Source organism: Rhamphochromis sp. 'chilingali', assembly GCF_963969265.1.
Source record: "Rhamphochromis sp. 'chilingali' genome assembly, chromosome: 11".
In the NCBI taxonomy this organism is placed as follows: Eukaryota; Metazoa; Chordata; class Actinopteri; order Cichliformes; family Cichlidae; genus Rhamphochromis; species Rhamphochromis sp. 'chilingali'.
Genome location: NC_137938.1, coordinates 13,312,013 through 13,336,163, shown reverse-complemented (window position 1 = coordinate 13,336,163; position 24,151 = coordinate 13,312,013). Strand labels below are relative to the sequence as shown.

At 40.4% G+C, this 24,151-nt stretch overlaps 1 protein-coding gene across 1 annotated transcript in view; it reads left to right on the top strand.

Moving 5' to 3' along the window:
- The first annotated feature begins 386 nt into the window (after positions 1-386).
- The window catches only part of LOC308405362 (exostosin-1b-like), a 46,543-nt gene continuing 22,778 nt past the window's right edge, over positions 387-24,151 (top strand). The window contains exons 1-2 of the mRNA XM_080895946.1: positions 387-650; positions 1,572-3,584. Coding sequence (XP_080752072.1) covers positions 2,632-3,584 — 953 coding nt within the window. The 5' untranslated portion in view covers positions 387-650; positions 1,572-2,631. The remainder of the gene's footprint in view (positions 651-1,571; positions 3,585-24,151) is intronic.

Here is a 24,151-nt window from a genome sequence, read left to right as displayed (position 1 = left end):
CCCCTCTTGGAAATCAGTAAAAAGGGGATGAAAGACAGGAGGGATGGAAGGAATGCAGCAGGAGGAAGGGATAATGAAGAGAGGGGGGAGGCAGGAGTGGGTTGAGTGGGACAGAAAGACGAGACAAAGAGGAAGGGAGGAGGTGGCCTTTGTATCACTCCGTGTCTTTGATCAGTGGTCCATGGGGAACCGAGGCAGTGCAGATAGCTGGTCCACAGCTCCTGAGGAACGCAGCTTCACATTCCTCCTTGCTCTTTCCCCGCTTCTGCAAAATCACTTCTAGGCTTTCAGTCCACAGCAGCTGTGAAAACACATTATGGCATACTACATGCCAGAAAAGATCTGAGTAACGCACCACAGTGCCATTGTCCTGCTGGTCCTCATTTAGTGCAGCAGTTCCTCTCAGGCCAAACTCTATTCTGCTTTCAACCTTTTGCATGACTTTCCATTTGTCTGCAGGCTCCAAAATGATGGATTTGTCTTGTTATTTATCACTCAACAGTGGAATCAGTGTTCTACTCAAAGCACTGGTGTGATCCCGGAATCCTACATTTTGCTCAACGACACTTCTGCAGGACCAGTGCATGCACCGGAACTGTCCAGCAGACAGCATCGATGGGGTTGGGAAAATGCAGACATGCTCCTTTATGGTATTTTCAAATGTTAAATCATTTTGTTAATCAACGTTGTTAACACAGAGATCCAATGCCACCAAAGGCTGCAGTTCAGGAAGGTAATCTACTATTTGGAAAGCTGGTGGATCAATCCTTGGCTGCTCCAGTATAAGTATCCTTAAACATAATCCTGAAACTCAAGTTTTTCTCTGATGGGTTCAACAGAGTGTGAGTGAGTGTGAATGTCAGATAGAAAGCACGTGGGCATAGAAAAAACAGGTGAATGAGGCATGTTGTATAAAGTCCTTTGAGTGGTGAAGTAGAGAAGAATAGTGATCCACAGGAACTAGTCCATCTACCAAACTTTCTTTGTTAAAGTCCATCAGCCCTCTGTCTGACTCATTCTCATTGATGGAGAGTGTTTAATAGAGGGTAGTGATGCATCTCCTGAATAATCATCTATTGTAAACTGAAACACAACTGCAAATACTTGTATGAGCCATATAATATAGTTCCTACATCCTGCATCTTTATGGCCAGTACCTTCATGAGTCTGTTGAGGTGCAAGTATTAGTTATATTGATGATATTAGCTCTGAATTAATTTTGGATGACAAATACAGTTATTTATTGTATGTACTGTTATTGTAGGGCCTTGAGGTGACTGTTGTTTGTGATTTGGTAAATAAAATTTAATTTAATTTTTACACATTAAAGTCAGCACCGAAAACACCGAAAACAAAATCTTGAATCTCGACTTCTGAACTCCTTAGTGTGTGCCCAGCAAGTCTCAGTTTAAGTTAAAGGACTTTCGTTATCTATGTCTATATAACTGACAACCCATACACCATCACATGGTTAAATAGTCAAACCACAATTTTAAGCCCACTCCATTTTTTTCTTGGAAACTCTAAACAGAAATCTTTTCTTTCCTCGATTTTTCTTTTTTTTCTCCAAGATGTGAATGGGTGCAAGAGGAAAGCCCCGCCCGCCTCGGGTGTGACAGGAGCCAATGGTAACGCACCGTGCGCCGTGGAAGGACGTCACAGCACCATCAGCAGTCGTCCTAGTGGGACGGCCGTGCTGCTCTGCTTGGCTTGCAGTCTTTGCTGCACTCCTGTTATTGTGTATGTGTGTATGAGAGAAAGAGAGAGAAACACCACTTGAATACTTTACACTACTCGAGAAATTCGCGGAGGAACGAATCTGTGGATTTGACGACAAGAGAGAAGAATGAGCTGAATGGAGAGACGTGTTATTTTTAAAGGTAGAGGGTAGAGTCTCTGGTTGCCTGTACTTCCAACCAGCGTTGAAGCTCGCTGAGCTAACAGGCTAACCGGGAATGTTTTCAGAAACTAGCTAGTTAGTTAGCCGGCTAGCTAGCATTGTAGTCTGGAGCAATGCGCCGTGTAGATTTAACAGCCACACCGATACTCGTATCTTTGTGTGCAGTTTGTGAGGGAACTGTGGCAGTGTCTCGAAGTGTAGGTTTGTGTAAACGTCCAGAGCTCAAGTGGCCGCTCGGCTTTAATTTCCAGTAGGGACAATAGTTGTAGCTGTCCAGGCAACAAGTCGGAAATACATCACAGCTTTAACGTTGAGTTTGTACTTTGTGCGGTGCTGTGTTTGTTTGTCGCTGACTTGAAATCGACACTCTGTGTGACAACGATGGCACATGGCTTAGTGAAGGTGGCATTACACAGAGGCAACTAGGGTGCGTCTTGAGATGCCCGAATTTGAGAGCACCGGGTCACTCTCCTCTATAGGAAAACCTGCTGTCAGCTAGTCGATACCACTATTGACGAGGAGACGAGGTGGATGAACTTTATAAATCGCCCACATGCGTTGGATCAGTTCTCGGACTTGTGAAAGGCATCTGAAGCAGGAGGGAGACGTGAACGCACAGCCCTTGCAGCCCGGGGGAAGATGGCGGAACGCTCCCGCTGGAGGTGGTGAAACCAAAACTTTGGGACTTCTTGGATTCAGCGCCGCATATCTCATCCCAAACTGTAGGACACATGCAGGCCAAAAAACGCTACTTAATCCTGTTCTCCACCGGCGCGTGTCTCATACTGTTGTTTTGTTTAGGGGGGATACAAGTCCCCCTGTCCAGACGGGGTCCCAGCCGGCCTCATGACCGCAGACTCTCCGGTTATGGCCCCGGGGCGCGGTGGCGTCACATGTCGGGGTACCTGCAGCCTTTCAGCTCCTGGGAGCAGGACCGGAGCGATGATCTCACTGAACACATATCTCCCAGGCAGAAGAGGGACGCTAACTCGGGCCTTTACACGGGAAAACGCTGCAGAATGGAGTCCTGCTTTGACTTCTCACTGTGTGAGAGGAATGGCTTTAAAGTTTACGTATACCCCCAACAAAAAGGGGAAAAACTTTCAGAGAGTTATCAGAACATATTGTCCTCTATCGAAGGCTCCAGGTTCTACACATCTGACCCAGGGCAGGCATGCCTGTTTGTCCTGAGTTTGGACACTCTGGACCGGGACCAGCTCTCGCCCCAGTATGTACACAACCTGAAAGCAAAAATCCAGAGCCTCCCTCTGTGGAATGGAGGCAAAAACCACATCATCTTTAATTTATATTCTGGCACGTGGCCGGACTACACAGAGGACCTTGGCTTTGACATTGGCCTTGCCATGTTGGCCAAAGCCAGCATCAGCACAGAGAACTTTCGGCCTGACTTTGACGTTTCAATCCCTCTTTTCTCCAAAGACCACCCAAGGACAGGTGGGGAAAAGGGCTATCTGAAATACAACACAATCCCCCCTTATAGAAAGTACATGCTTGTTTTTAAGGGGAAAAGGTACCTAACTGGAATAGGTTCGGACACTAGGAATGCTTTATATCATATTCATAACTCAGAGGATGTAGTCCTCCTCACCACCTGTAAGCATGGGAAGGACTGGCAGAAGCACAAGGATGCACGCTGTAACAAAGACAATGCAGAATATGACAAGTAAGTACTTCACAACTATCTTCCGGTTAGCTGTACTGCAAGAGTCTAGGTCTGTCTTGCCACTAATTTTTGTCAGTATGGTGTTTTTAACTAGTTGAGTGAAGCTTGTATGTGTGACTGTAATAATGACAAAACAGGTGGTGTCATGTGTTAAAGGTTTTGTCAGCACACTTGTTTGCTCCTGACTGAAACTTTTTTTTTTCAGGTTTGTGTCCGGTCAGCTCATTGAGTTGTACATAAAATTGGCAAATACCAGTGATATTTCTTGTTGAATTTCCCAGTGTTGTATAAATTAAACTATTCCTATTGTTAAGTAAGGAGACCCGAGCCTGGGCTGTCAAAAAGATAAGGTGTCATTACATTAAGTGCATCTAATGTCCAAATGTTGGCACGGTTTGATATGTCACTTTTAAATATTCTTTATGCCATATCATTTTATTTACTAAGGTATGCATCACGAGGCACAGATAAGTAGCTTTAATGTCAAACACAAGAACTGCTGTATTCAGGTGATATTCCCATTGATCTAGGATTTGTTATTATTTTTCTTGATAACTGGTCCTCTGACTTTCCTGATAGTGTCTGACAGATGTCATGCTCTCTACATGACACACAAATAAAAGTTTTATAATGAAACAGGCACATAATACTCAGTGTAACTAGTCTCTACCTTGTACTCAGATCGGTTTGCCCGGTCCCACAACTAAGCCACACTGTATTCTGTACTCAAATGTGATGAGTAAACTGGCGTCTGTCTCCCAGCTTTGGCCAGTGGGATTCATTTCGTGTCCCCTCAGACCATGCTATGTTGTTATTGGTGACTGTATGGCGCTGGGTGTTTGACTGTGGCTCTTTGGAGTGGATTAGTAGGGACAAAGCGCTGGTGCCAGCAAGGGGAAGCCACTCTGGTCTCTGTTTGCTCAGTCATTTCCCAGACAAACCCAACTGCATCAGCCAGGAATGCCCTGGCCCCAACCCGTGTCCTGCGTGACCCCTGCCGTTGTTTGGGGTTCAACTCTTTGTTGGTGTGAGTTGCTTGTTTGGGGGATCCTCCTTTCTATAGTTTGTGAAGGAATCAGCTCTGAAACCTGGCTGCTCCAACAATATGACTGAGGGGTTTTCTTGGATCTCATTTGTTTACCATTAAACCTCACAGGATTCGCCTTTAATGTTTGACTTGGTTGGAAAATAACACCAAAGCTCTTCTACACACCCAGCCAATAAAAATAATAATCCTCATATCAGACCATAGACTTAAACTATCTGCTCTCTCTGCCACGATTTACCAGCTCAGTGCTTGATGCCAAGTGCTGCCAGGGTGTGCTTTTACACAGTGAGATGGGTGGCATCAGAGCTATAACCCAAAGGAAAAATTAATCCTCCTGTCATTAAGTACACTGGGGGTGAAACGGGCTTGGAGTATCTCTTGCCCTTGGCTTCTTAGCTGCATTGCATGGTTAAAGTGTGTTTGGTACCTCCTCAGTTAACAAGCTTTAGCTTGGTGCTAAGTCCAATGCACAATTCTGTAATATTTGACGAAAAACATGTACTAACACCAGGGTTAGTTTGCCCTGGCAGCTGCCTAACATTGAGTCTTTAAAAGTTCCTTACCTTTAAGCTGGTGTTTCTATATTTATTATCAAACAAATATAAACAAGTAAATATCTTTGCTTTATTTTAAAGTCATCTATCTGAATACTTCACAGTGACAGGGTATGCTACAGAAGCTAGGAGTATGGGTAAAACACCTAAGAAGTGTTTCAAGAGAAGTTTCCAACACTTCAGATTTAAAAAAAAAAAATATATATAAATCTTGTCACGTAAAATGGAAAGCGATCAATAGCAAGGAAAAACATGGGTCACCACTGAGGTCGTTTTTGCTTTTTGTTATGTAATTATTTTCACTGCAAAAAGGGAAAGACAAAAATTAAACCCTGCAGGTTTAAATAGTGAGGATCAGACACTGCAGTTTACTGAAGAAAAGAACATATGTGGGTGTTATTTTTCTTCCTTGGTGCATGCATGGACCACCAAGGTCGGCTACATCTCAAACAGGATGTAATCTGGTCTTTTTAGACAATTGCTTTTTGGTGATCAGATCAGCTGTCATAGATTAAAGGCATCACTGCTGGTTGTCATTTTATTTTTCCTTCACATTGATGTCTGTGAGGCAGCTTTTGTGACTCTTGTCACTAAGGCAGAGTAACCTCTATGCAGTGCCTTCACAGAGCAGAACTGGCAGATTGTGTAGTCTCACCAAACCTTGTGTTGTCATCGTTTATAGACCTGTTTGCCTTAACTTTGCACTATATCATGCTGCAGCATGACTGCTGTGGCTTGCTGGCTGGCTGCTGAGTTTGTGAGCCGTGAATGAATCTACATAAATGCCCGGTATTACTAACAATTGAATTAAAATTGTTTCTAACTTATCTTAAAAAATAGATAAAGTAAATGAATATCCTTATCAAAAAATGGTGAAGGAGGTTGGCCAAAACGAGGTCAACAATGTACATGGAAAGACCAACAGCTTGCACCCTGCAGGACTCCACTTTTGTCTAGTTTATTGCAACATAAAAACTGTAACATTTCAGGCACACCTGCTCTCAGCTTAGCTGACACAATAAATTTCCAGAATTGGAGTCTTGCAGTTTGTGAGCTGCTATGTGTGTCTGTTTTTTTTCCATGTACATTTTTGACATAAAGAGAGTGACCAAGAAGACCTGTGATAAGAGAAATGCAGACAGCATTGTTTGCACCCCATTTGTTCCCACCTCTTGCTCTCAAGTTCAGAATACAGTTGGTCTCATTAACATCAGGTAAACTAGGGTAAGTTGATAAACGCTAAAATTAATTTCATCGTTTTCATATCACTAGATTGCCTGACAGAATATTACAGGTTAATGATGGCAGCTGAACTGTGTCATTAGCTCAATGAAATCTGATGACAAAAAAAGAACATTTGAGTAACTCCTGCATGGAAAAGTTTTTCATCATTTATGTTTCATTATTATTCAATTTTATAGAGAAAGCAGAGAAAACTGTGCATTTTGCAGCTTCATGTTCATTTTTAAAAGAGGTTTGTTTGGGTTCTTATTGAAAAAACAAACAAACATAATTTTTATATAATCATGTCAACAAGAAAAACTGCATTCTTGTGAAAAGCTAACCACACCTTTACAGCTTTCATTAGGATTTAAGAGTGTAAGTAGCAGCTAGGTGCTGCTAATGAAATGCACTTGACACTTGACTTGAGCACGTCTATTGGTCTCAGTTACCATGTTAAATGTTAAAGTTCATGACCGCATAATTAGAAGAATACTGAAAAGGTCTGGAAGGGTTTCTAGAAGGAAAAAGCCTGTTCTCTCTAAAAAGATCATGACAAAACAGCTTAGGTTTGCAAAGTTGCATCTAAAAGAACCATTACACTTCTGGAATAATGTCCTTTGCACATATGAGACAGTGCCATGTTTGTCAAAAACCAAACAGAGCATATCAGCACAAACACCCCATACCAACTGTCAAGTAGAGTGGTGGAGGCGTGATGATTTGGGCTTGTTTTGCAATGGGACCATTGAGTTGAGAACCAAAATGTTCCAGGGTTCAGTTATGAGACTGAACCTTGGCCAAAATTGGGTTTATCAGAATGGCTGCAATCAAAGTGCAGTCTTCAACTTGATTGAAATGCTGTGGTTGGAACCTTAAGAGAGCTGTGCATAAACAATGCCAGGAAACCTCAATGAACTGAAACAGCACTGTAAAGATGAGTGGGCAAAAATTCCCCCTTTGTCAGACGGCAGGCTAGTGCTAAACGTTGCTCTACAAGCTACTAAATCATGAGGTGTACTTTGCTTTCATAGGCATCTATGCAGTTCTTTGAAAAACTTTCTTTTACACATATCTGTATAACATTGTTCCTTCCCCAGATTTTCTTCTCATCACCTTGTTATGTAATGAGATGACCAGTACCAGATCAAATCACTTCTGCTATTCCCTTACTGATTGACTACTTTGGTTTGAGGCTGAATAATCCACTTGGAAGTGTTTGACATATTTATAAGAACATGCAGACGCCATATTGTGGGTAGCTTTCAACAAGACGTTTTTCCTGTTTCTCTTACCGTACTGGTCTTAATTAATTGCTCTTTGACTTCTAGTATCTTTTACAGGGATGATTAAAAACTCCCTGAAAGCTAAGCTATTTTCAGATATTAATAATACCTAGAACTGCTGTGTACACCATTCTGGCATTCCTGGCTTTCCAAATGAGTTAGTCTTGATGGAGTCAAAGATGTAGATGGGACAGTAGTTAAGGAAGGTTTTTGCCAAGAAGATAAATATTTGTTTCTGGTCATGATTCAGCTCTCTAAATGAAAAAATGTCTCTGACTTGTACAGGGATGTAAACAACACACTAGCTGGAGTAAGCTGCTTGGAGGATGTTACAAATTGGGAAAATGTTAAACGGGTTGAGCTTTTAAATATATCTCACTGGATTAAGCAGCTGTTTGTCAGACAGGAGGCTTTAAACTCATCTTAAGACATTAACCAATTTGTTAACATGTTAAATAATTAAATAAATGCAGGTGCTCCACATGGCATCAGCTCATTATGTTCAAGTACAAATCAGACGCGAAGACTAATGCACGTTTGCCCCATCTTTAGTTAGCTGAGCTCTCTGTGAAGGTTGGTGTGTGATTGTGAATGAGTTGCACTATCCTGTTATGCAGCTCTATGGGTCAGACAGTGCAGTCTGTGGTCTAACTGGGTGGAAGTAATAGTTTCTGTGCCTGGCTGTGGCTCTTTGTGCAACAAATCCCTTTTATCCTCTCCCACTGACAACAAGGAAGTTGTGACAGACCAAATGCAGCCTCTCATCATAATTACCATGTAATGGTCATGTCATTTTTTTGTGTTGCAGTTCAGACTTTATGTTTCAGAAGTTTGATTGATGTGGATATTTTGATGTGCCATGTCTGCATATCACATGCACAATTTAAGTGCATCCTTTTCTGTCTTTTGCTTCTGTCATGATTATTGCTTGTGCAGTTCTCTTGATGAGGCAGACGTGCACATCAGCACTGGCTGTCAAGATGATTTGGCACTGCTTACAGTAAATGGAAAAAAATCACGTCAGGAGATTTGTTGGATTTTTTTTATTTGTCAAAGATCTTTTGCTGAAAACAATGGATTAGCTCCAAGTTACGCTTTTTCTCTTGGCTACCTGATTACGCTCAGCTCGTTTGAATAACAAACAAAGCGGAGTTGTTGACGTTTTTTGTTGTTGTTTTTTTTTTTTAAAATAAATCTTCTGTTATATAGCCCGTCCCTGTCTTCATAGTATACTTAGTAAGGGCTTACTAAGTATACTATGAAGACAGGGACACAATTTTGCTTGTGTATCTGTGATGTGTTTTTTGGGTTTTTTTTTGCTGTTTATAGCCAGTGAGAGTCAACTTTTGCCCCCCTCTTCAACACATTGTCCCTTTCATATCTGCACTCAGCCACTGTTTACAAGCTTGTAATGCAGCCAAAGGAGAGAAGAGAAGATGCAGCAGGAGGCAGGTCAGATGCAATTTTAACCTCAAACTGAAAGCCTGCTCACAGCTTGTTTCCAATTAAGAGGCCCTGCCAAGCGCGGGAGTATGAGCAGGACTGTGTGAAAGATGTGGGGAGAGTCACAGACGAGTGGGAAACAAGCTGAGAGGAAGTTCAGGGGGGAGAGAGAAATGGGAACACAAAGAGAACAAATAGTGACAGTCTGAGAGGCTAAAATACTGGTGGTGTAAAGTAAAAAAAGAAGAGTGAGAAAGGAAGAAAAAACTGCATGCCAGCTACCCAGCATTGAGAGGTGAGTGCAATAGCTGGCTGGATGCTGACGTTGTTCTACTAGGTGTATTTATAGACTTGCAGGGTTTTAATCCTCAGTACTGGCCAAAGCCCCTAGCAGAGGGCTGCGAGCCAACTTGATGCAGGCTTTACTGAGCTTGGGGAAAATGATAATTATTGCGGGAGGAAAGTTGATTTCTGAGTTCCTGTACGTTATCTATAAATTCCCCTTTTCACCATGTTGTCTACCATTTCAACTCATTAGGTCACGTGTTTTTCTTTTTTCTCCTCCGCAACTACACTGGCTCCTGTGTACTTGTTCAGAATTTGTTTTTTAGTCGTATTTGTGAAGAGTGCTTCTAACTAAGCACATCTAAAAGCTAGATTGCGCTGTGGTGTTAATAGGTCACAAAATGAACTTTAGTTAAACATTGCTAAAATGGAAGAGATTAATGAGTCATTCCTAAATTAAAAAGCTCACACAAATGTGCTCCTTTGCTTCGCAGCTAATATGAGGGACCCATAGCCTGTATGGCTACGGTGAGGTAGATATTGTATAAGCATAGAATGTGCCTGAGATCTCTGATCTCTGAGAAAGATGGTTACAAACAGCACTAGATAGATAGATAGATATATTAATAAAAGAATTGCACTGAACAAAGTCGTAGCTAAAGTAGAAGCTAAAGACCTCAGTGGAAAGCTCACTTTACACACACACACACAGACAAAAAACATAAAACTAGACACCTAACAGCAGCCAAGTGGTGCTTTGCTGCCCGTGTTCGGTTTGTGTGTCAGGACTCTTAATCTGCTTGTAGCTGGATTGAAAAATGGTAGTTTTATAATGTTGTTGGTGAATGAGGGTCAGAGTTGCTCAGAGAAACTTGTAGCCGATTGTATTGTTTTTGTGCTAAAATGCGTACATAACTGTGAAAAGCCGTTTGACAGCTTTGTGCTGAAAATGCAGGACATTGTGTTGTGTGGGGATGTCTGTTCATATGTAGAGTACAGCAGGCGGGACATTTGCACATGTGTCAGAAATTGTCCACGAAACATTTGGACCTGCTATAAAGGGCTGAATGATGCTCCAGGAAGCAAAGGAGGCTGGCGAGCCACAAAACCACACTGCACAGATTATGTTTATTTTTGATTGACACTGGTGTAGAAATAACACTCACATTGACCATTCCAAAATTGTGTGGTAGTGTTTGAAATAGTTTTTCTGATTGGGAGGTTTGTGTGAGAAATTTATGGTGTATTTTGTGGAGCAGGTCAGATTCCTACAGACACCAACATAGTGACTGTATTTGAACTATTGAGACAAATAGCCATATATAAGCTATGAGCTTTTCTCAAGAGAATAGTATAGTGTATTACAGCACTGAAGTGGTTGTTGGAATACATTTTGCAGTATTTATGTAACTCTTGTACATTGTGTTCCCAGTATAACTTGTTAAACTATGTTACCAGTTTCTCACTTAAAAGTTGTATAATTTCAGCTGTTGCTTAGTTGTTCCGCTTGGCTGTTCATTTCCAAATATACCATAATGCAGAATCCCACTGAGGAAAATGCTACCAGCAGCAGTTACTGACAGCATTGAGCTGAGATGAGCTCTTCTGAATGCTGTGATTGAAAACTACTCTCATATCTTTGTCTGCCGATCTTCATCTTTCAGAGTGATGACGGTAGAGCAGGAAATGTGTCAGTGTGACGCACTGAGCTTGTGCCTCCGTTCTCCTTTTATCTTTATCTCTACAGTTTTCCCACCACATTTTACCGCATCAGTTTGGCTCCTTTGAATGTAGAATTTTGGTGATATTTGGAAGCTGATTTTTTTTTGTTTATTTATTAATTTTTTGTAAACTTCTTTTATCATGAGAAAAAAGGTTGGTTAGATTGTTGGTTTAAAATATGCCTTGTGTCAGCCACAAGGCATTTGTAGTAGGGCTGCACGATTTTGCATAAAATGAGAATCACGATTTTTTGGCTTAGAATTGAGATCACGATTCTCTCACGATTTTCTTTTCCAGTATAAATATTTATTGCACTTATTAACTGCACATCAACTTCGTAACAGTTGAGACTGAACATAAAAACAATAAATAAACATAAAAACAACAAATGTCTCACGTTTTGTTGTTGCCGCAAAATGTTGTACTGCTTGAAATTCCGTCTCCACCGTTGTTCGGCGCTGCGTGTATAGAGCAGGTAGTGCAACAATAGAAAAATAGTTGCGGGACGGCACTGTGTAGCGTTTGTCTAGGGTGTTGATCATTTTCCTAAATCCCTCGTTTTGCACAGTGTTGATGGGAGCCATATCTTTGGTCAGGTGCCTGCGGGAGTTCGACGGGTATAGGGAAGCGCTGTATAAGGTTCCCGTTATTGATGTTTGGGTGGTTGACCGGGACGGATTTTCTCCTGTCACTTTCTCGTCATCCCTGACGTGCTCTCCGTTGTTTTTTCCCTGCTAATTTTAGCATCACACGGCACAGCTTCTGTATCACGTGGTATAAGGCTCCGCCCTTGTCATTTGTTGAGCAGGAAGAGTGAGCGCTTGTTTTCATGCAGAGTACGTCCCGGATCAAAATGCGGTACAATCGTCGTCTTTTTTTTGTTTTGTTTTAATCGTTGTCATTTGGAAATGAGATCGCACATAAGTATGAATCGAGATCGCGATTTTCTAACGATTAATCGTGCAGCCCTAATTTGTAGTGAGGATTCATTTGGCTTATAAACTCTCTATTATAAAAAAATTCGAAGGCTTTTGTTGACTTTCGGGTTCCACCAGCCTTATGAGGCGATGGGCTCAACTAAATGGATAATAAAGGTTTCTTTAGGTGCTACAAATAAGAAGCTGCTTATTATATTTGTAAAGCTCATGGGAAGTGATGGCTATCTCCTGAACAGATGATGCATCCTATGATTGTGTGTGTATTTTCAATATGACCTGACACAACTATGAAAACAAGATCACCGGTAGTTATGGTTTAATTATTGCAAGGATGGTCTCATTCTGTCTTGTAATATAAATCCAGTACACCTCTTTTCCTTTCACTGGTGAGCTTTTGCCTCATTTTAGTTTAGCTTGAGCCAGGATAACAGTTATGTTACTACTGTTAATGAGTAATTGTTTTACATAAATGGAATTTAATTATGACTAAGATAATCATAATTAGGATTTTTGTAATAACCATGCAGACCCTAGTGTCCGTGTACCAGACAGTTGTGACTCTCACAAAGTGCAGTGTTGAGTTTGAAATTGTTCTGATTAGCCGTCCCGGAGTTAATGAAAAGCTGCCATTGCTTGGCATGTAAAAAGGAACAACGCACAACTTCAGGACTAACCAGGCTATTAGTGGATCGCAGACGGCTGACAAAATTTTTTTGTGGCAGCTGCATCGAAGACAGCCACCTCCTGTTCAGTGTTGGCTTATACATATTATGTAATATGTATAGACTCAAGTGTAGTGTTGCTGTATGGTTGCACCTTAATGTTGGCAGCTTAGATCAGTGAATCGGTATCTCTGCTGATTCAACTTTTTTGGTGACAAATAACTCCAGTCAATCACTCATGCTGCAGTGTGCGGTACTTTTAAAGAAACACTACCAGGCTATAATGTGACCAACATTCTTACTCTACATAATAGTCATATAGAAATTACCAAACTGATTCTGTCTGGTGAGTAAAGACAGGTTCAGGGGTTAACCTATTGAGTTTACTCTCGGCATCACCAGTTAGTCAAGCCGATGCCCTGTGCAGAAAGTCCTTTGACTTTCTACTGCTCTATTCTATCTATAACGTGACAGATATTTATTATATAGACAATGCTAAATCTGTGTTTATGTACTGTTAACATCTCATCACCAGTCATTTACTACTGCCACTAGTTAGTGTTGCGAAATCGATCAATGTAGAGCAGTGAGACAAACCACGGAGGCCTCAGAAAAGTGCAATCAAACGGTGAGTTTATTAGCAGCCAGGAGAAAACATCAGCCTATGTCTTCTGACAAAAATACATATGGAGAACACTTATAAAGCTGTGGGGTATACGCCCCCCCCATGGCGTCAATTACGGATTAAAATAGGGTCCAGACATTAGTCACAGTTAATGGTACATCTTGTACATCTTTAATGGCTATAAACAGACATAGAACTTCTCTTTTCTATAACACCTTCCATACAAGGTAATAAACTTCAAGCCCTCAGGGTCTCTGGGGCTAATTATTGACTCTGGTCATCTGTTGCCAAGTAGAGTAAAATATAGTGAGACACCAAATCAGTTAAGGCCTCAGGCCTGACACATTCCTAGATTATATGTGTTATATGTATTGTAAGCATGCATGCAATCATCCTTCTATGTTCTAGTTTCCCTCAGCATGTATCACCTGGACAGTCACACCAGTGAAGCTTAAGACCCTCAATGAACCGAACATCAACTCGAAATAAGCACAAATATGCAATGTGTATGAAATACTTCTGACCGTACCTGTTTAAAAAAAAAAAAGAAAAAAGTTAACATAATGGAAGGATCCTTAACTAAACATCCTCAATAAGCAACTTTAATGCTATATCAATACTGTGAGAAATATTATTAAATGGAATAATGCTATAAAGAATGTTATTAATGCAATTATAATGATGCAGATTATATGGCAGCAATAAAAGAATTTCTGTATCTCCACATTAGTTAGTTCAAGTTTAAGTTACCATTGAACGACTGAGTGAAACCTAAATTAAAAACAGTGAAAATATGGCAAATTATGTGATGACTGGTGGCCTAGTCTTGTATACTTGAACATTTGTTGATATGTTTGCACTAGTTTCCCCTTCTCCCTCCCTTCCTCTTTTGCACTCTTTGTCCAATTCAAATTCAAATATGCTTTATTTGCTTGAATAGGTTTTAGCCACACTCTCACCCTCTTTTGAGGCCAGTTGTTCAGGACAGAGGGCAGTGCTATTTATTTTCCATGCTTCTCCTCTAGCTTGGCTCCAGTCCTGACAGGTTGATATATGTCTTATCCTTGGCAGCCATGTGCAGGTGATGTATTCCCCTTGTAATGCTGGGAATAAGGAAAGGAATTTACACAACCTATAGTATGGACAAAAATTAGGGGTGCTGCCAAACCAGCTTGGATCTGAGAGGGTTGGGAAGAAAATGCAGTCATTCCTGTATGGTGATGGAGACGAAAAGCATGAGATTTGTGAAGGGTCAGTTTGCTAAAGCTGCTGCTAAACTAGGGTGCGGAAAGGTGATATGTGGTCTACCTCAAACCCAGTCTGTGCTCTGCTTTGTGCAAGGTAAAATGCTCTTAACATAGAATAGGACAGAAGATTTGGTATAAATATTTGATAGCATGCTTTAGCAAAGTCATGTGAACTGCTGCTGGTAGAGCATTTAAGGACAAAGATGTAACTTAATGGAACTGAGTCATCGTTCAGGCAGCCAGTGTTTGCGTGACCCATGAGATACATTAGAGTCCTTTCGCTTAGATAACCTGCTTGGCCGGCACGATGAGAGCTTTCCAAATTATCCCTTATGTACAGTGAAATATGTTGAGAGAGCTACATGAAGAATTAAGCTCCACTCTCCACCAGTGCCAGTTAAATCCTATGGGATTTTAATCCTTCTGTCAGTATGAAGAGGAGACCTGCAAAGCCCACAGATATGAAGTCCCTCATTGTCTGTGACATTTGGCTTGGCGTCACTATATATATATATATATATATATATATATATATATATATATATATATATATATATATATATACATTTTTTTTTTTTTCTCAGTTTGTGTTATTTCTGTAAGGGAGGAGAGGATTCATAATTTTTTTTTTTTTTAAAAAGTGTATTTTGGGGGAAGTGGCAGGCGTAGTATGATGATTGGCATTGTCCTTGTATTTTCTCAAAAGTACTTTGGCTGTGGATCATTGTCACCATGTGAGGCCATGTTGTGCTGTTTAAATGTAACCAAAAATTGGCAGCATTGAAAAATCAACAGCCACCATGTTGTGGCGCTTTGCTAGGAGTGACTTGGATCATCAGATACAAGTGGCACACAAACACGCAGAGATATGCTATCTCTCGCTGTCCTCTCTGGACTCCATTTTGTCAGATAAGGGCTGTAGCTTGGCACGGTGAGAGAAAGGGGAACTTGTAGCACACCTGATGATAACCCAGAGTAAGTGATACTCTTCAGTGGAATGATGGCCCTATTCTACTCGTCCTTTGTTGAAATTCTTAACAGATTAAGTGCCTTTTAGACTTAAAAATCACGTAAATCGTATCAACCTTTAGCAAGATTAAAAGCATAGTTTGCTGATAGCGACTCAAGGGTACAGTTTTTAAAAAAAAAACAAAAAAACAAAACACTTTGTGTATTACAACAAAAGAGGATATTTTGCTATGATTGAGACCAAAATGATGACTCTGATTTTGGTTCTGTATGCTGAGCTGCACACATTTTCTTTCTCTCTTGCTTGTGAAATCTGTGACTTTCCCCTGCGAGGTCATAACCAGGGAGCGAGACAGGAAGCGTTGTCTTTGATCTTTCCCGCTGTTTAAACTAATTACCTGCTTGCACCAGCAAACACTGCTGGCCATGGAATTCATTAACAGATGATGAAGCTTTGTTCTGGGCAAGTGTGTCTGCAAGTATGTACAGGAAATCAGCTGCATCAGACTTTGTGTGCATTGTGCATTTTCCTCCCAAAAAACAGGCTAAATTGTCATTGTGTGTAATGTTGCTAAAACAGTAATGAGGATTTAGGTATTTCTAGCCTTGTCTTATTAAATAAAAGGTGCTGAGTATAACATGTTGTGACAGTAGTTTAAGTGACTCATGGTAATTACAAACCTTGTTAGCTCACCTTGTGCTCATTTTTGACCACCGTTTGAACCTTAAATGTGTGTCACGTCGTAATTTTGGTTTATTTTCTTGTTTCCTTTAAAGGTACATAAATAATTGTTTTTAGGATATTTGATAGAAAACATGCCAGCTAATGTTAAGCTCTTAACTTTGCACTATAGATTTGTGAATAACGCTCATAATCCTTCAGTTTTACCTCAGTGTATGAAAACACTTGAGCTTGTATACTGGTTGTAGGTTGTTTTTTTTTGTTTGTTTTTTTATTGAAAGTTTTGTAATTATGACAGTCATCCACATGAAAAAACACAAAAACAGCAAAAAACAACCAAACAAACAAACATAATACGCACTGACAATAACATAATGGCACAGTGAAACCCTCAGATCTGCCCAGTCTGGGGGAGCTCCCCTCCACCTCTTTACAGGTCCCATGTCGTCAGGTTTTTGCTACTGTCCACGCAGCACTTTACAGTCCATCCCTGATGATATTCGGAAGGGTATTTCCAGTCTCTTTTATCAGCTGCCTTCTAAAAAACAGTGACCACGTCCTTAGCAGGCCTTCCTTCTTCCGGTAGTGGCGTGAAAATACTTAGTGAAGCTCTGGTTATATAACCCGCCACCCATCATCCCACATTACCACCTTCAACAAATCTCTCCCACTTCCTCCAGTTTTTATGAAATTGGTCCATTTTGAGGTTCAAAAAAAAAAGTACGTTTTTCCATTCTATATATTTCCTCCATTATTCCTATCCAATCTTTCTTTGTTGGGGGGCTCTTTCTCCAGCCACCTCCTGGTAAGCGCTTTTTTGCCCACTCCCAACAGGATGTTTATCAAATATTTGTCCTTTAAGGAGGCTGCTGATGGGATATTGCCCAAACACACAGTACAGAAATCCAAATTTAATTTGAGACTAGTCACCAAGTAAATTGATTTGACCACTTCACTCCAGTATGGTTGGATTATTGGGCATTTCCAAAATATATGAAAATGATCTGCCATGTTTTCCCCACAGTTTCTCCAGCAGAATAACTATCTGTCAGTTGGTTGTAGGTCTAATAAAAAAAATAGTACTAACCAAATTAGTAATGAGGATTTGAGTAGTGACCTAATCCTAGGAGTAGGGGAGAGAGCGTCATCCCAGCATGGTAGAAAGTACGGAGTGCTGTCAAACCAGCTTGGTTCTAAAAGGTTTGGTGCATGGAGGAAAAGAAGCAGAAATGGAAATGAAATGCAGCTATCCCCCCCCCCCCTAATGTTTGCTAAAGCTGCTGCTGTACTGGGGTTCAGATATGTGCTCTCTCTCTCTCGTCCACCTCAAAGCCCATCTGTGCTTTGCTTTCTGCAAACTCCACTGCTGCCTGCTGTTGTAAATTATTTGATTCTGATCTGAAGTTTTGAGCAATTCCCAATGGATTCCTGTCGTTCATTTTTCAGAGAGCAGCTGGATGTTAGTACTGTCAAATGTATGTTTATTTCTTTACTTTCCTGCTAAGTCAAAGTCTCTGCAGGTCATACTCCTAATGACACAATGAACTTTCTGCTTTTACTATTATTGCATCAGTAAAATTTGTGAATCCAACCGTTTAAAATAGTCCTGATTTTTTGTTGTTGTTATAAAAAAAACATTAAACAAAAAAACAAAACAAAAGAGGACTTTAAATGACTCAGTTCCTGTTTTAAATGTAAGTTTGTTAAAAAAAAAACCCTCACAAAATTTGCATGTTTGTACATTTAATGAGTCTGTGGTACAGTGTCACCTCACAGAAAAAGAAACCCTTAGAAAAAGAAACCGTTCGATTTGGCAGCAGACTCGCAACCAGCTCTTCTTCATGTTTCAGTTTGAAGAGCGTTGCCAGTGTGCTAGCCAAGTGCCAGAAATTTCAGCTAGTTGCTGCAATTTTATGTGTCCCCTGGGATAAACTGCAGTATTTTTCACTTTACCCATCATCATTAGTACTACCGCCACCCTGTAATCTCTCTTTCTGTCACTGAGGCAATGGGGCTTCTCTTTGCACTGTGGTCTCGTAATTGTGAGGTAATCATCTTTTCCCTCTTGAGAGCTAAAAGACTGTGTTTACACTTGGTGGGATTTTTTTGGCGGCTCGACTTGGTGAGATGCTAATTTACACTCTCAGCAGCAGAATGAAGCTGCTCTTCTGATTACTTGACACTGGCTTCACACACTCAGCCATTCTTTACCTAGCGAGCGTTTGAGGCTGGATGCCATCAGCAGATTGGATAAAAAAAAACTCCTTTCTCTTTTTTTCTTTGATTGTGTCACCAAAATTAAAAAATTTGTTTTCTCACTTAGGTTTAGTAGTGCCTGTCCCCTTCTGTTTTATTTGTAGTTAAATTTTGAGATATCTGTTTCTGAGGTATTCAGGTGGGTTGAACACTTTTCAATAGCGCTATTTCTACTTTTAAAGAAATGCTTCCTGTGGATACTGTTGATTGCACTCCTGGGGTTCCAATCCCCCAAAACTATGCATTTTCACATAATACTCACAAATAATCACAGCACACTCACACATTAGCATAATGAAAAGCTGCAAGAAATGTCTGTTTCTGTGTCTTAAAGCATACACTTTTGCCCTAAAATAAATAAGTCATGCCCATACACATTCATACATGCACACACCTACATACATGGCCCTGTGTTTCAGCTCTTGCCTTACCCCTCAGATATTGTCCAAAATCACACCCACACACAAACAAATAAAGAATGTTTCAAAAACAAACTCCTCAGTCTCAGCATCCAGGCTTTATCTAAATCCCTCTCTCAGCGTGATGAATGTTGGCTCAGATCAGACACAGCCCACAAGTCCATTTGACGGTGCATTGATCTCATAGTTGGTTCATATCATTCCATAGTCTGAATTAAGATTGGCATTACCAATCCCTCTTCTCCCTGTCATGGCTATTATCTTGGCAGCTGTACTAGTAAAGGGACCGGCTGCCTATGAATTTAAGACCATTTCCATCCTTAACAAAATGTAGATAAAATGTAGTCAATGTACTGATAGATTTAAACACATTAAATCAAATATAATCACTTAATTTCAACCTACTTTTAGTCACTTATTATGCTCTCTTCCATTGTTCTTCATATCCATCTTTGCATATGTTATTCTACTCTTTCCTCACATAATCCCATCTTTCATCACTCTTCCTCTCTCCCCTCCTTCCCCTCTCAGTTCCTATCCATTCATCACCCTGTGTGTGTGTTTTCCTGTTTCCTTCGTCCCCTCCCTCCACCTCTGTGTCATTCAATCCCCCTCTCCATCATTATCTGCCCTCTTGCACTTCCATCTCTTCTTGCAGCCATCCTCTCTACTTGGCCCAGGAACAGAGACATTCCTGACCTGGACTTATCTCTCTTGCAGAACAGCTCCTGTTCCTGCACCACCAGATAGGCTTTGTGTCCTACACATGCCTGTTGCTGGCTGTTTGACACCCTTCCTTGAAGCATGGAGGCTGCTTAGATTAATCTGTTCAACTTCCACATTTGTTCTTAATGGGACACACTTAAAGCTCTGTGGATGTCTTGCTTTGGCTTTTACCAAAGCCATGTTATTAGTTGATCAGTAAGCTTCTCAGCTTAAAGTGCAAGTGCTTATTAAGATCAAGAAATACTCTTTATCTCTTAGTGCAGGCCAGGGTTTTAATAGTTTTGCAATTTTCATTAGTTTTTATTTTTATTTAGTTTTGACTTCTGATTTTCAATTTTATATCAGTTTTAATTAGTATTTACCAATTGTTTGCTAGTTTAGTTTTTATTTTTTGAAAATCCTTAGTTTCAGTTTAGTTTTGATTAGTTTCAGTTATAGTTTTAGTTGTGTTTGCAATAATTAAGTCTAACAAAATCCCAGTTCCATCATATTAGTCATGCTCTTCTGCTTATCCTTGGGTATGTTGCTATTCCAGCTACCATACGCTAACCCTGGACAGGTCGCCTGTCTGTTGCAGGGCTAACACGCAGAGACAGACAACTCACATTCCCACCTATGGGTTCTTTAAATAAATAAATAAAGGCAGATGAACAACCACTGATACCAGGCAACTATAAAATGTATATCTTGGCCCCAATGAGACTATTAACTCTCGCAGCACCAGGTGTTCGTAATTTTGGTTCAAGTGAATTGATAAACTTTTTGAAGGCAGTTGACTCACACAGTTGTATCCCCGTCCTGTTGTCTCGGGATGCATCACGCTGCCTTGCCTGGGGTTAGCTTCTGTTTTCTGGGGATGAGGGTTGAGTGTGCTCCCTTACCTTCTCAAGGTAAGCTAGGTTAGCCTCCTTGTGTGAGCTTTTCAAGTGCACTTTAAGGTTTGTGGGATTTTTTTTTCCCTTTAGAAATGTCCCTTGTTAGATTTTGTATTGTTGATTGTCATTTATGCTTAGAAATATTTAACCATATATGCTTAGAGGTGTATAATCATTTGTAGATTGAAAGAATGTCTCATCCTAGGAGGTCTGTAACAACTCTGTGTAGCATGAAGAGGGGAGTGCGTTCACTCCTCTACAGAGTGTTCTGGTATAGATTACACACCTCCTAGGAGAGGTCGTATCTTCTCTTGTTGATATATGGTATAGCAAACACACGTATATCTCTTTAAGTATAAGAGCCTTTTGTTCAGATGGACCCGCTAGACTCTTCACAGGGTCACATCTTGACCTCACACAAATCACTCACACACACACACACACACACACACACACACACACACACACACACACACACACACACACACACACACACACACAGAGTATTCTTTTTTCACATGTATACCTATGTAAGATGTTATATGCTAATGACCCTATGCATATTCATGTAACCACAATAAAAGGAGTGCTATGGGGAACCTGGCTGAGAGTCTGACGGAGGTCAAGTGGTGGAACGACACTTGGCTCCAGGCAGGTCTCCCTCATGCATGAGTAACATGAAGAACTTTGCCTACTTCGGGTCTTGCTTGCTGTGTAATTATATTGTCCTCAACGTTCCAGCGAATAGGTTCAAGCTACAAACCTATCATCCCTCATAATTTGCCTCTTTCCACTACAAGACACTTGCTTTATCCAAAACACAGTCATATTCAAAGTAATCCCAAATTGGACTCTGGCGCTTTCTCCCGACTTTTCCTGACATGATTCTGCGCGTGGACGGAGCAGCAACACAGACGACTCGACTAACGTACTGGCCACCTGCTGGCATAATTAGACAGCAAGAAAAAAATCTGTAAACTAAACTTCATTTTCACCCTTGACTATTGTATGACACGCACACATCAATGAAAACTAGACACATTTTTGCTATAAATTCAGTTAATTTTAGTTAGTTTTGTGAACACTCATTACAGTTTTAGTTAGTTTTCCTTTTTTTTGTTTTTATTTTTATTTCTGTTAACGAAAATGTTTTTTCACTTCTAGTTTTCGTTATTTCGTTAGTTTTCGTTAACGATAACAACCTTGGTGCAGGCTATAAAAAAAGTCCTTAAAGATTATACTGTAATACTCAGGTCTAATTTAATGTTTGGAAATACACACCAGAGCCAGCATAAATGTATATTACTCTCAGTGATCCTTATTGCTAGAGACGTTAGACCCTCCATGGTCATTGTAGTCAAGTAATTTGACCCTAACGACTGATCCAACATCTTTATGTTGCCTGACTTTACAAGCCAGTCCTGACATTCCAGCACTAATGGCTGTTCCATTAACAACAGTCATTTCATTATCTCCAAGAGTCCCTTGTTCTGGTTATGGTATCCAGAGAGCACTTCAAAGCATCGTACTCATCAGCCTCGTCAAGCTGATGGATGGCTGATTAGAGATGTGGGAGACGCTTTTGCCAAAATAAATCAGCAGCTCTTTTAAGATCCAAGCATTTTTATTTGGATGGATGTTTTGAAAAAATCAGTTTGATTTGGTCAGTGTGCATGGATGTTGAGTGTAATTGTACAAACCTACGGGTGTGCGTAGCAGCATTTGAGCAGATCAAAGGTTTTTGTGTTTAGGTTTTCCTGTTTAGTGAGGGCTTAAGATGGATAGAGACTGAGAAGGGGCACAAGAAAAAGAAGAGTGATAGAAGACTCAAAGCATAGTAATTGGGTAAATTAACCTGAGGTCATGTAATGTGGTGGAGCTTTAGACCCCCCTCTGTGTGTCTGTAAATTTTTTATAAAGCTGTCTTGAACTCATTAACCAGAGCAAGATGAGTGAATCCAAGGCGCCTTGAGGAAATGAGTAAAGGCTTTGTTTTTGAAAAAGCCATATTGGTTCTAACATTCTCTCTGCTCCATTGACTCGGGCTTGAGCACACAGTCCTTGTTAAACTCCATTAAGCACCAATGGTAATTCTTGTACCGCTGGAAAACTGTCCTCTTGTCTAATAAAGTGTAACAACCATAAATTTTTCAATGGAAAAAATACATTCAGCAATCCAGCTACCTACAATATGTTTATGCAATCCTGTTTTCTTATTAAAAATAAATTATCATTTCCCATAACGTAAATTACTGTGCTGATGTGGGAAACAGTTGTGTTAGACTTTCGGTGAAAGAAAGTCTAGCACAGCCAAGTCTAGGTGACATTGTAAATGTGTAGTTTATTTCAATTAGATTTTTTTTCCTTTACCCCTGAAGCTCTATTGCCGTCCGATTCTTCTTTTTTCCGTGGACCCAGTATTAGGTCCCCATCCTTGCTCGAGGCACCAATGCTTCAAAAAAAGTTTCTCATTTATCATGGCTGCAGCTAAAAACGGTCAGATTAACTACCCTATTAAATGCAAGATAGTGCAGGGAATCTCATTCATAACAGTCTTAGACATTAATCAGTCATGTTTCATCCTCAGGCCAATGGAGTATTTTAAGCTTTAAGTTGTTCTCTTTAGTTATTCTGGCCAATAACTTGTGTGTCCCCTAGTGTTGAAGTTCTTGGTTGTGTTGCATTACTGGAATGGATTTCACAGTTTAACTAATATTCAGATATATAAACACAGAATAAATTTGTGTAGGCTCAGTCTCGCTTTGGTTGGTGTGCAAGTTTTTTCCAAGCTCTAATAAAATCTTTAAGACATGCTACCACAGATTCCAGTATATAGACTGCAAAATACCCTCATGCAAGTTTGATGCTATTAGTCCCATATTCAAAGCATCTGTTTGAATGCTTTGTAGAGATAAACGGTCAGTTAATGATTTTTCCCATACACGAAAAATCACTATATGTAAATTCATATTACATTAGATGCAAGTCTTTCAATAAGAGTGAGTGTTTTTTTTTTTTTTTTTTGTTGTTTTCTCAATTTCTCCAAAAGTGTTCCCCTCTTAGGCCCATCACTGTGTGGTGTACATGTCTACTTCCTCGTGTGCAGTCTTGTCAAGAAACAAAACAGCAGAGTCTAAGATGGTCCATTTGTTCAACTATTGAAGTTGCTCCGATGTGTGTTGATCTTAAAATTAGGCTTTATGTGTTTGTCTGTGACAGTCTTGCCATGGGTGGCTCTGGCTGTGCGGGGCTTGGATCTAGTGTTCAGTTGTCAGCTGCAGTTTATCCTTCTTTTCCTTTATCTTCTGATGACACTCACTTTCACTCATTGCCTTTCAGGCTCAAATTCCTCGGGCTCAGAGAAATGGTCCTGGCAACAGCCAAATGTCTATCAACCTAGTCCAACTGTGACAGAAAAGAGAAGGCGTAAAATTAGATATGAAGTTAGTATTGGTACTGTGGGGTGGGAGAGCAGCACAGTCGTATAGCTCCCTTCTCGTTTCAGTTCATGCAATTTCTCCTTTGTTGTGGAGACAATTGTTAAATCAGTTTCTACTTTAACCGATGTCTACTGTAACATTCTTTCTCCCACTGGCTCCTGGGCCATTA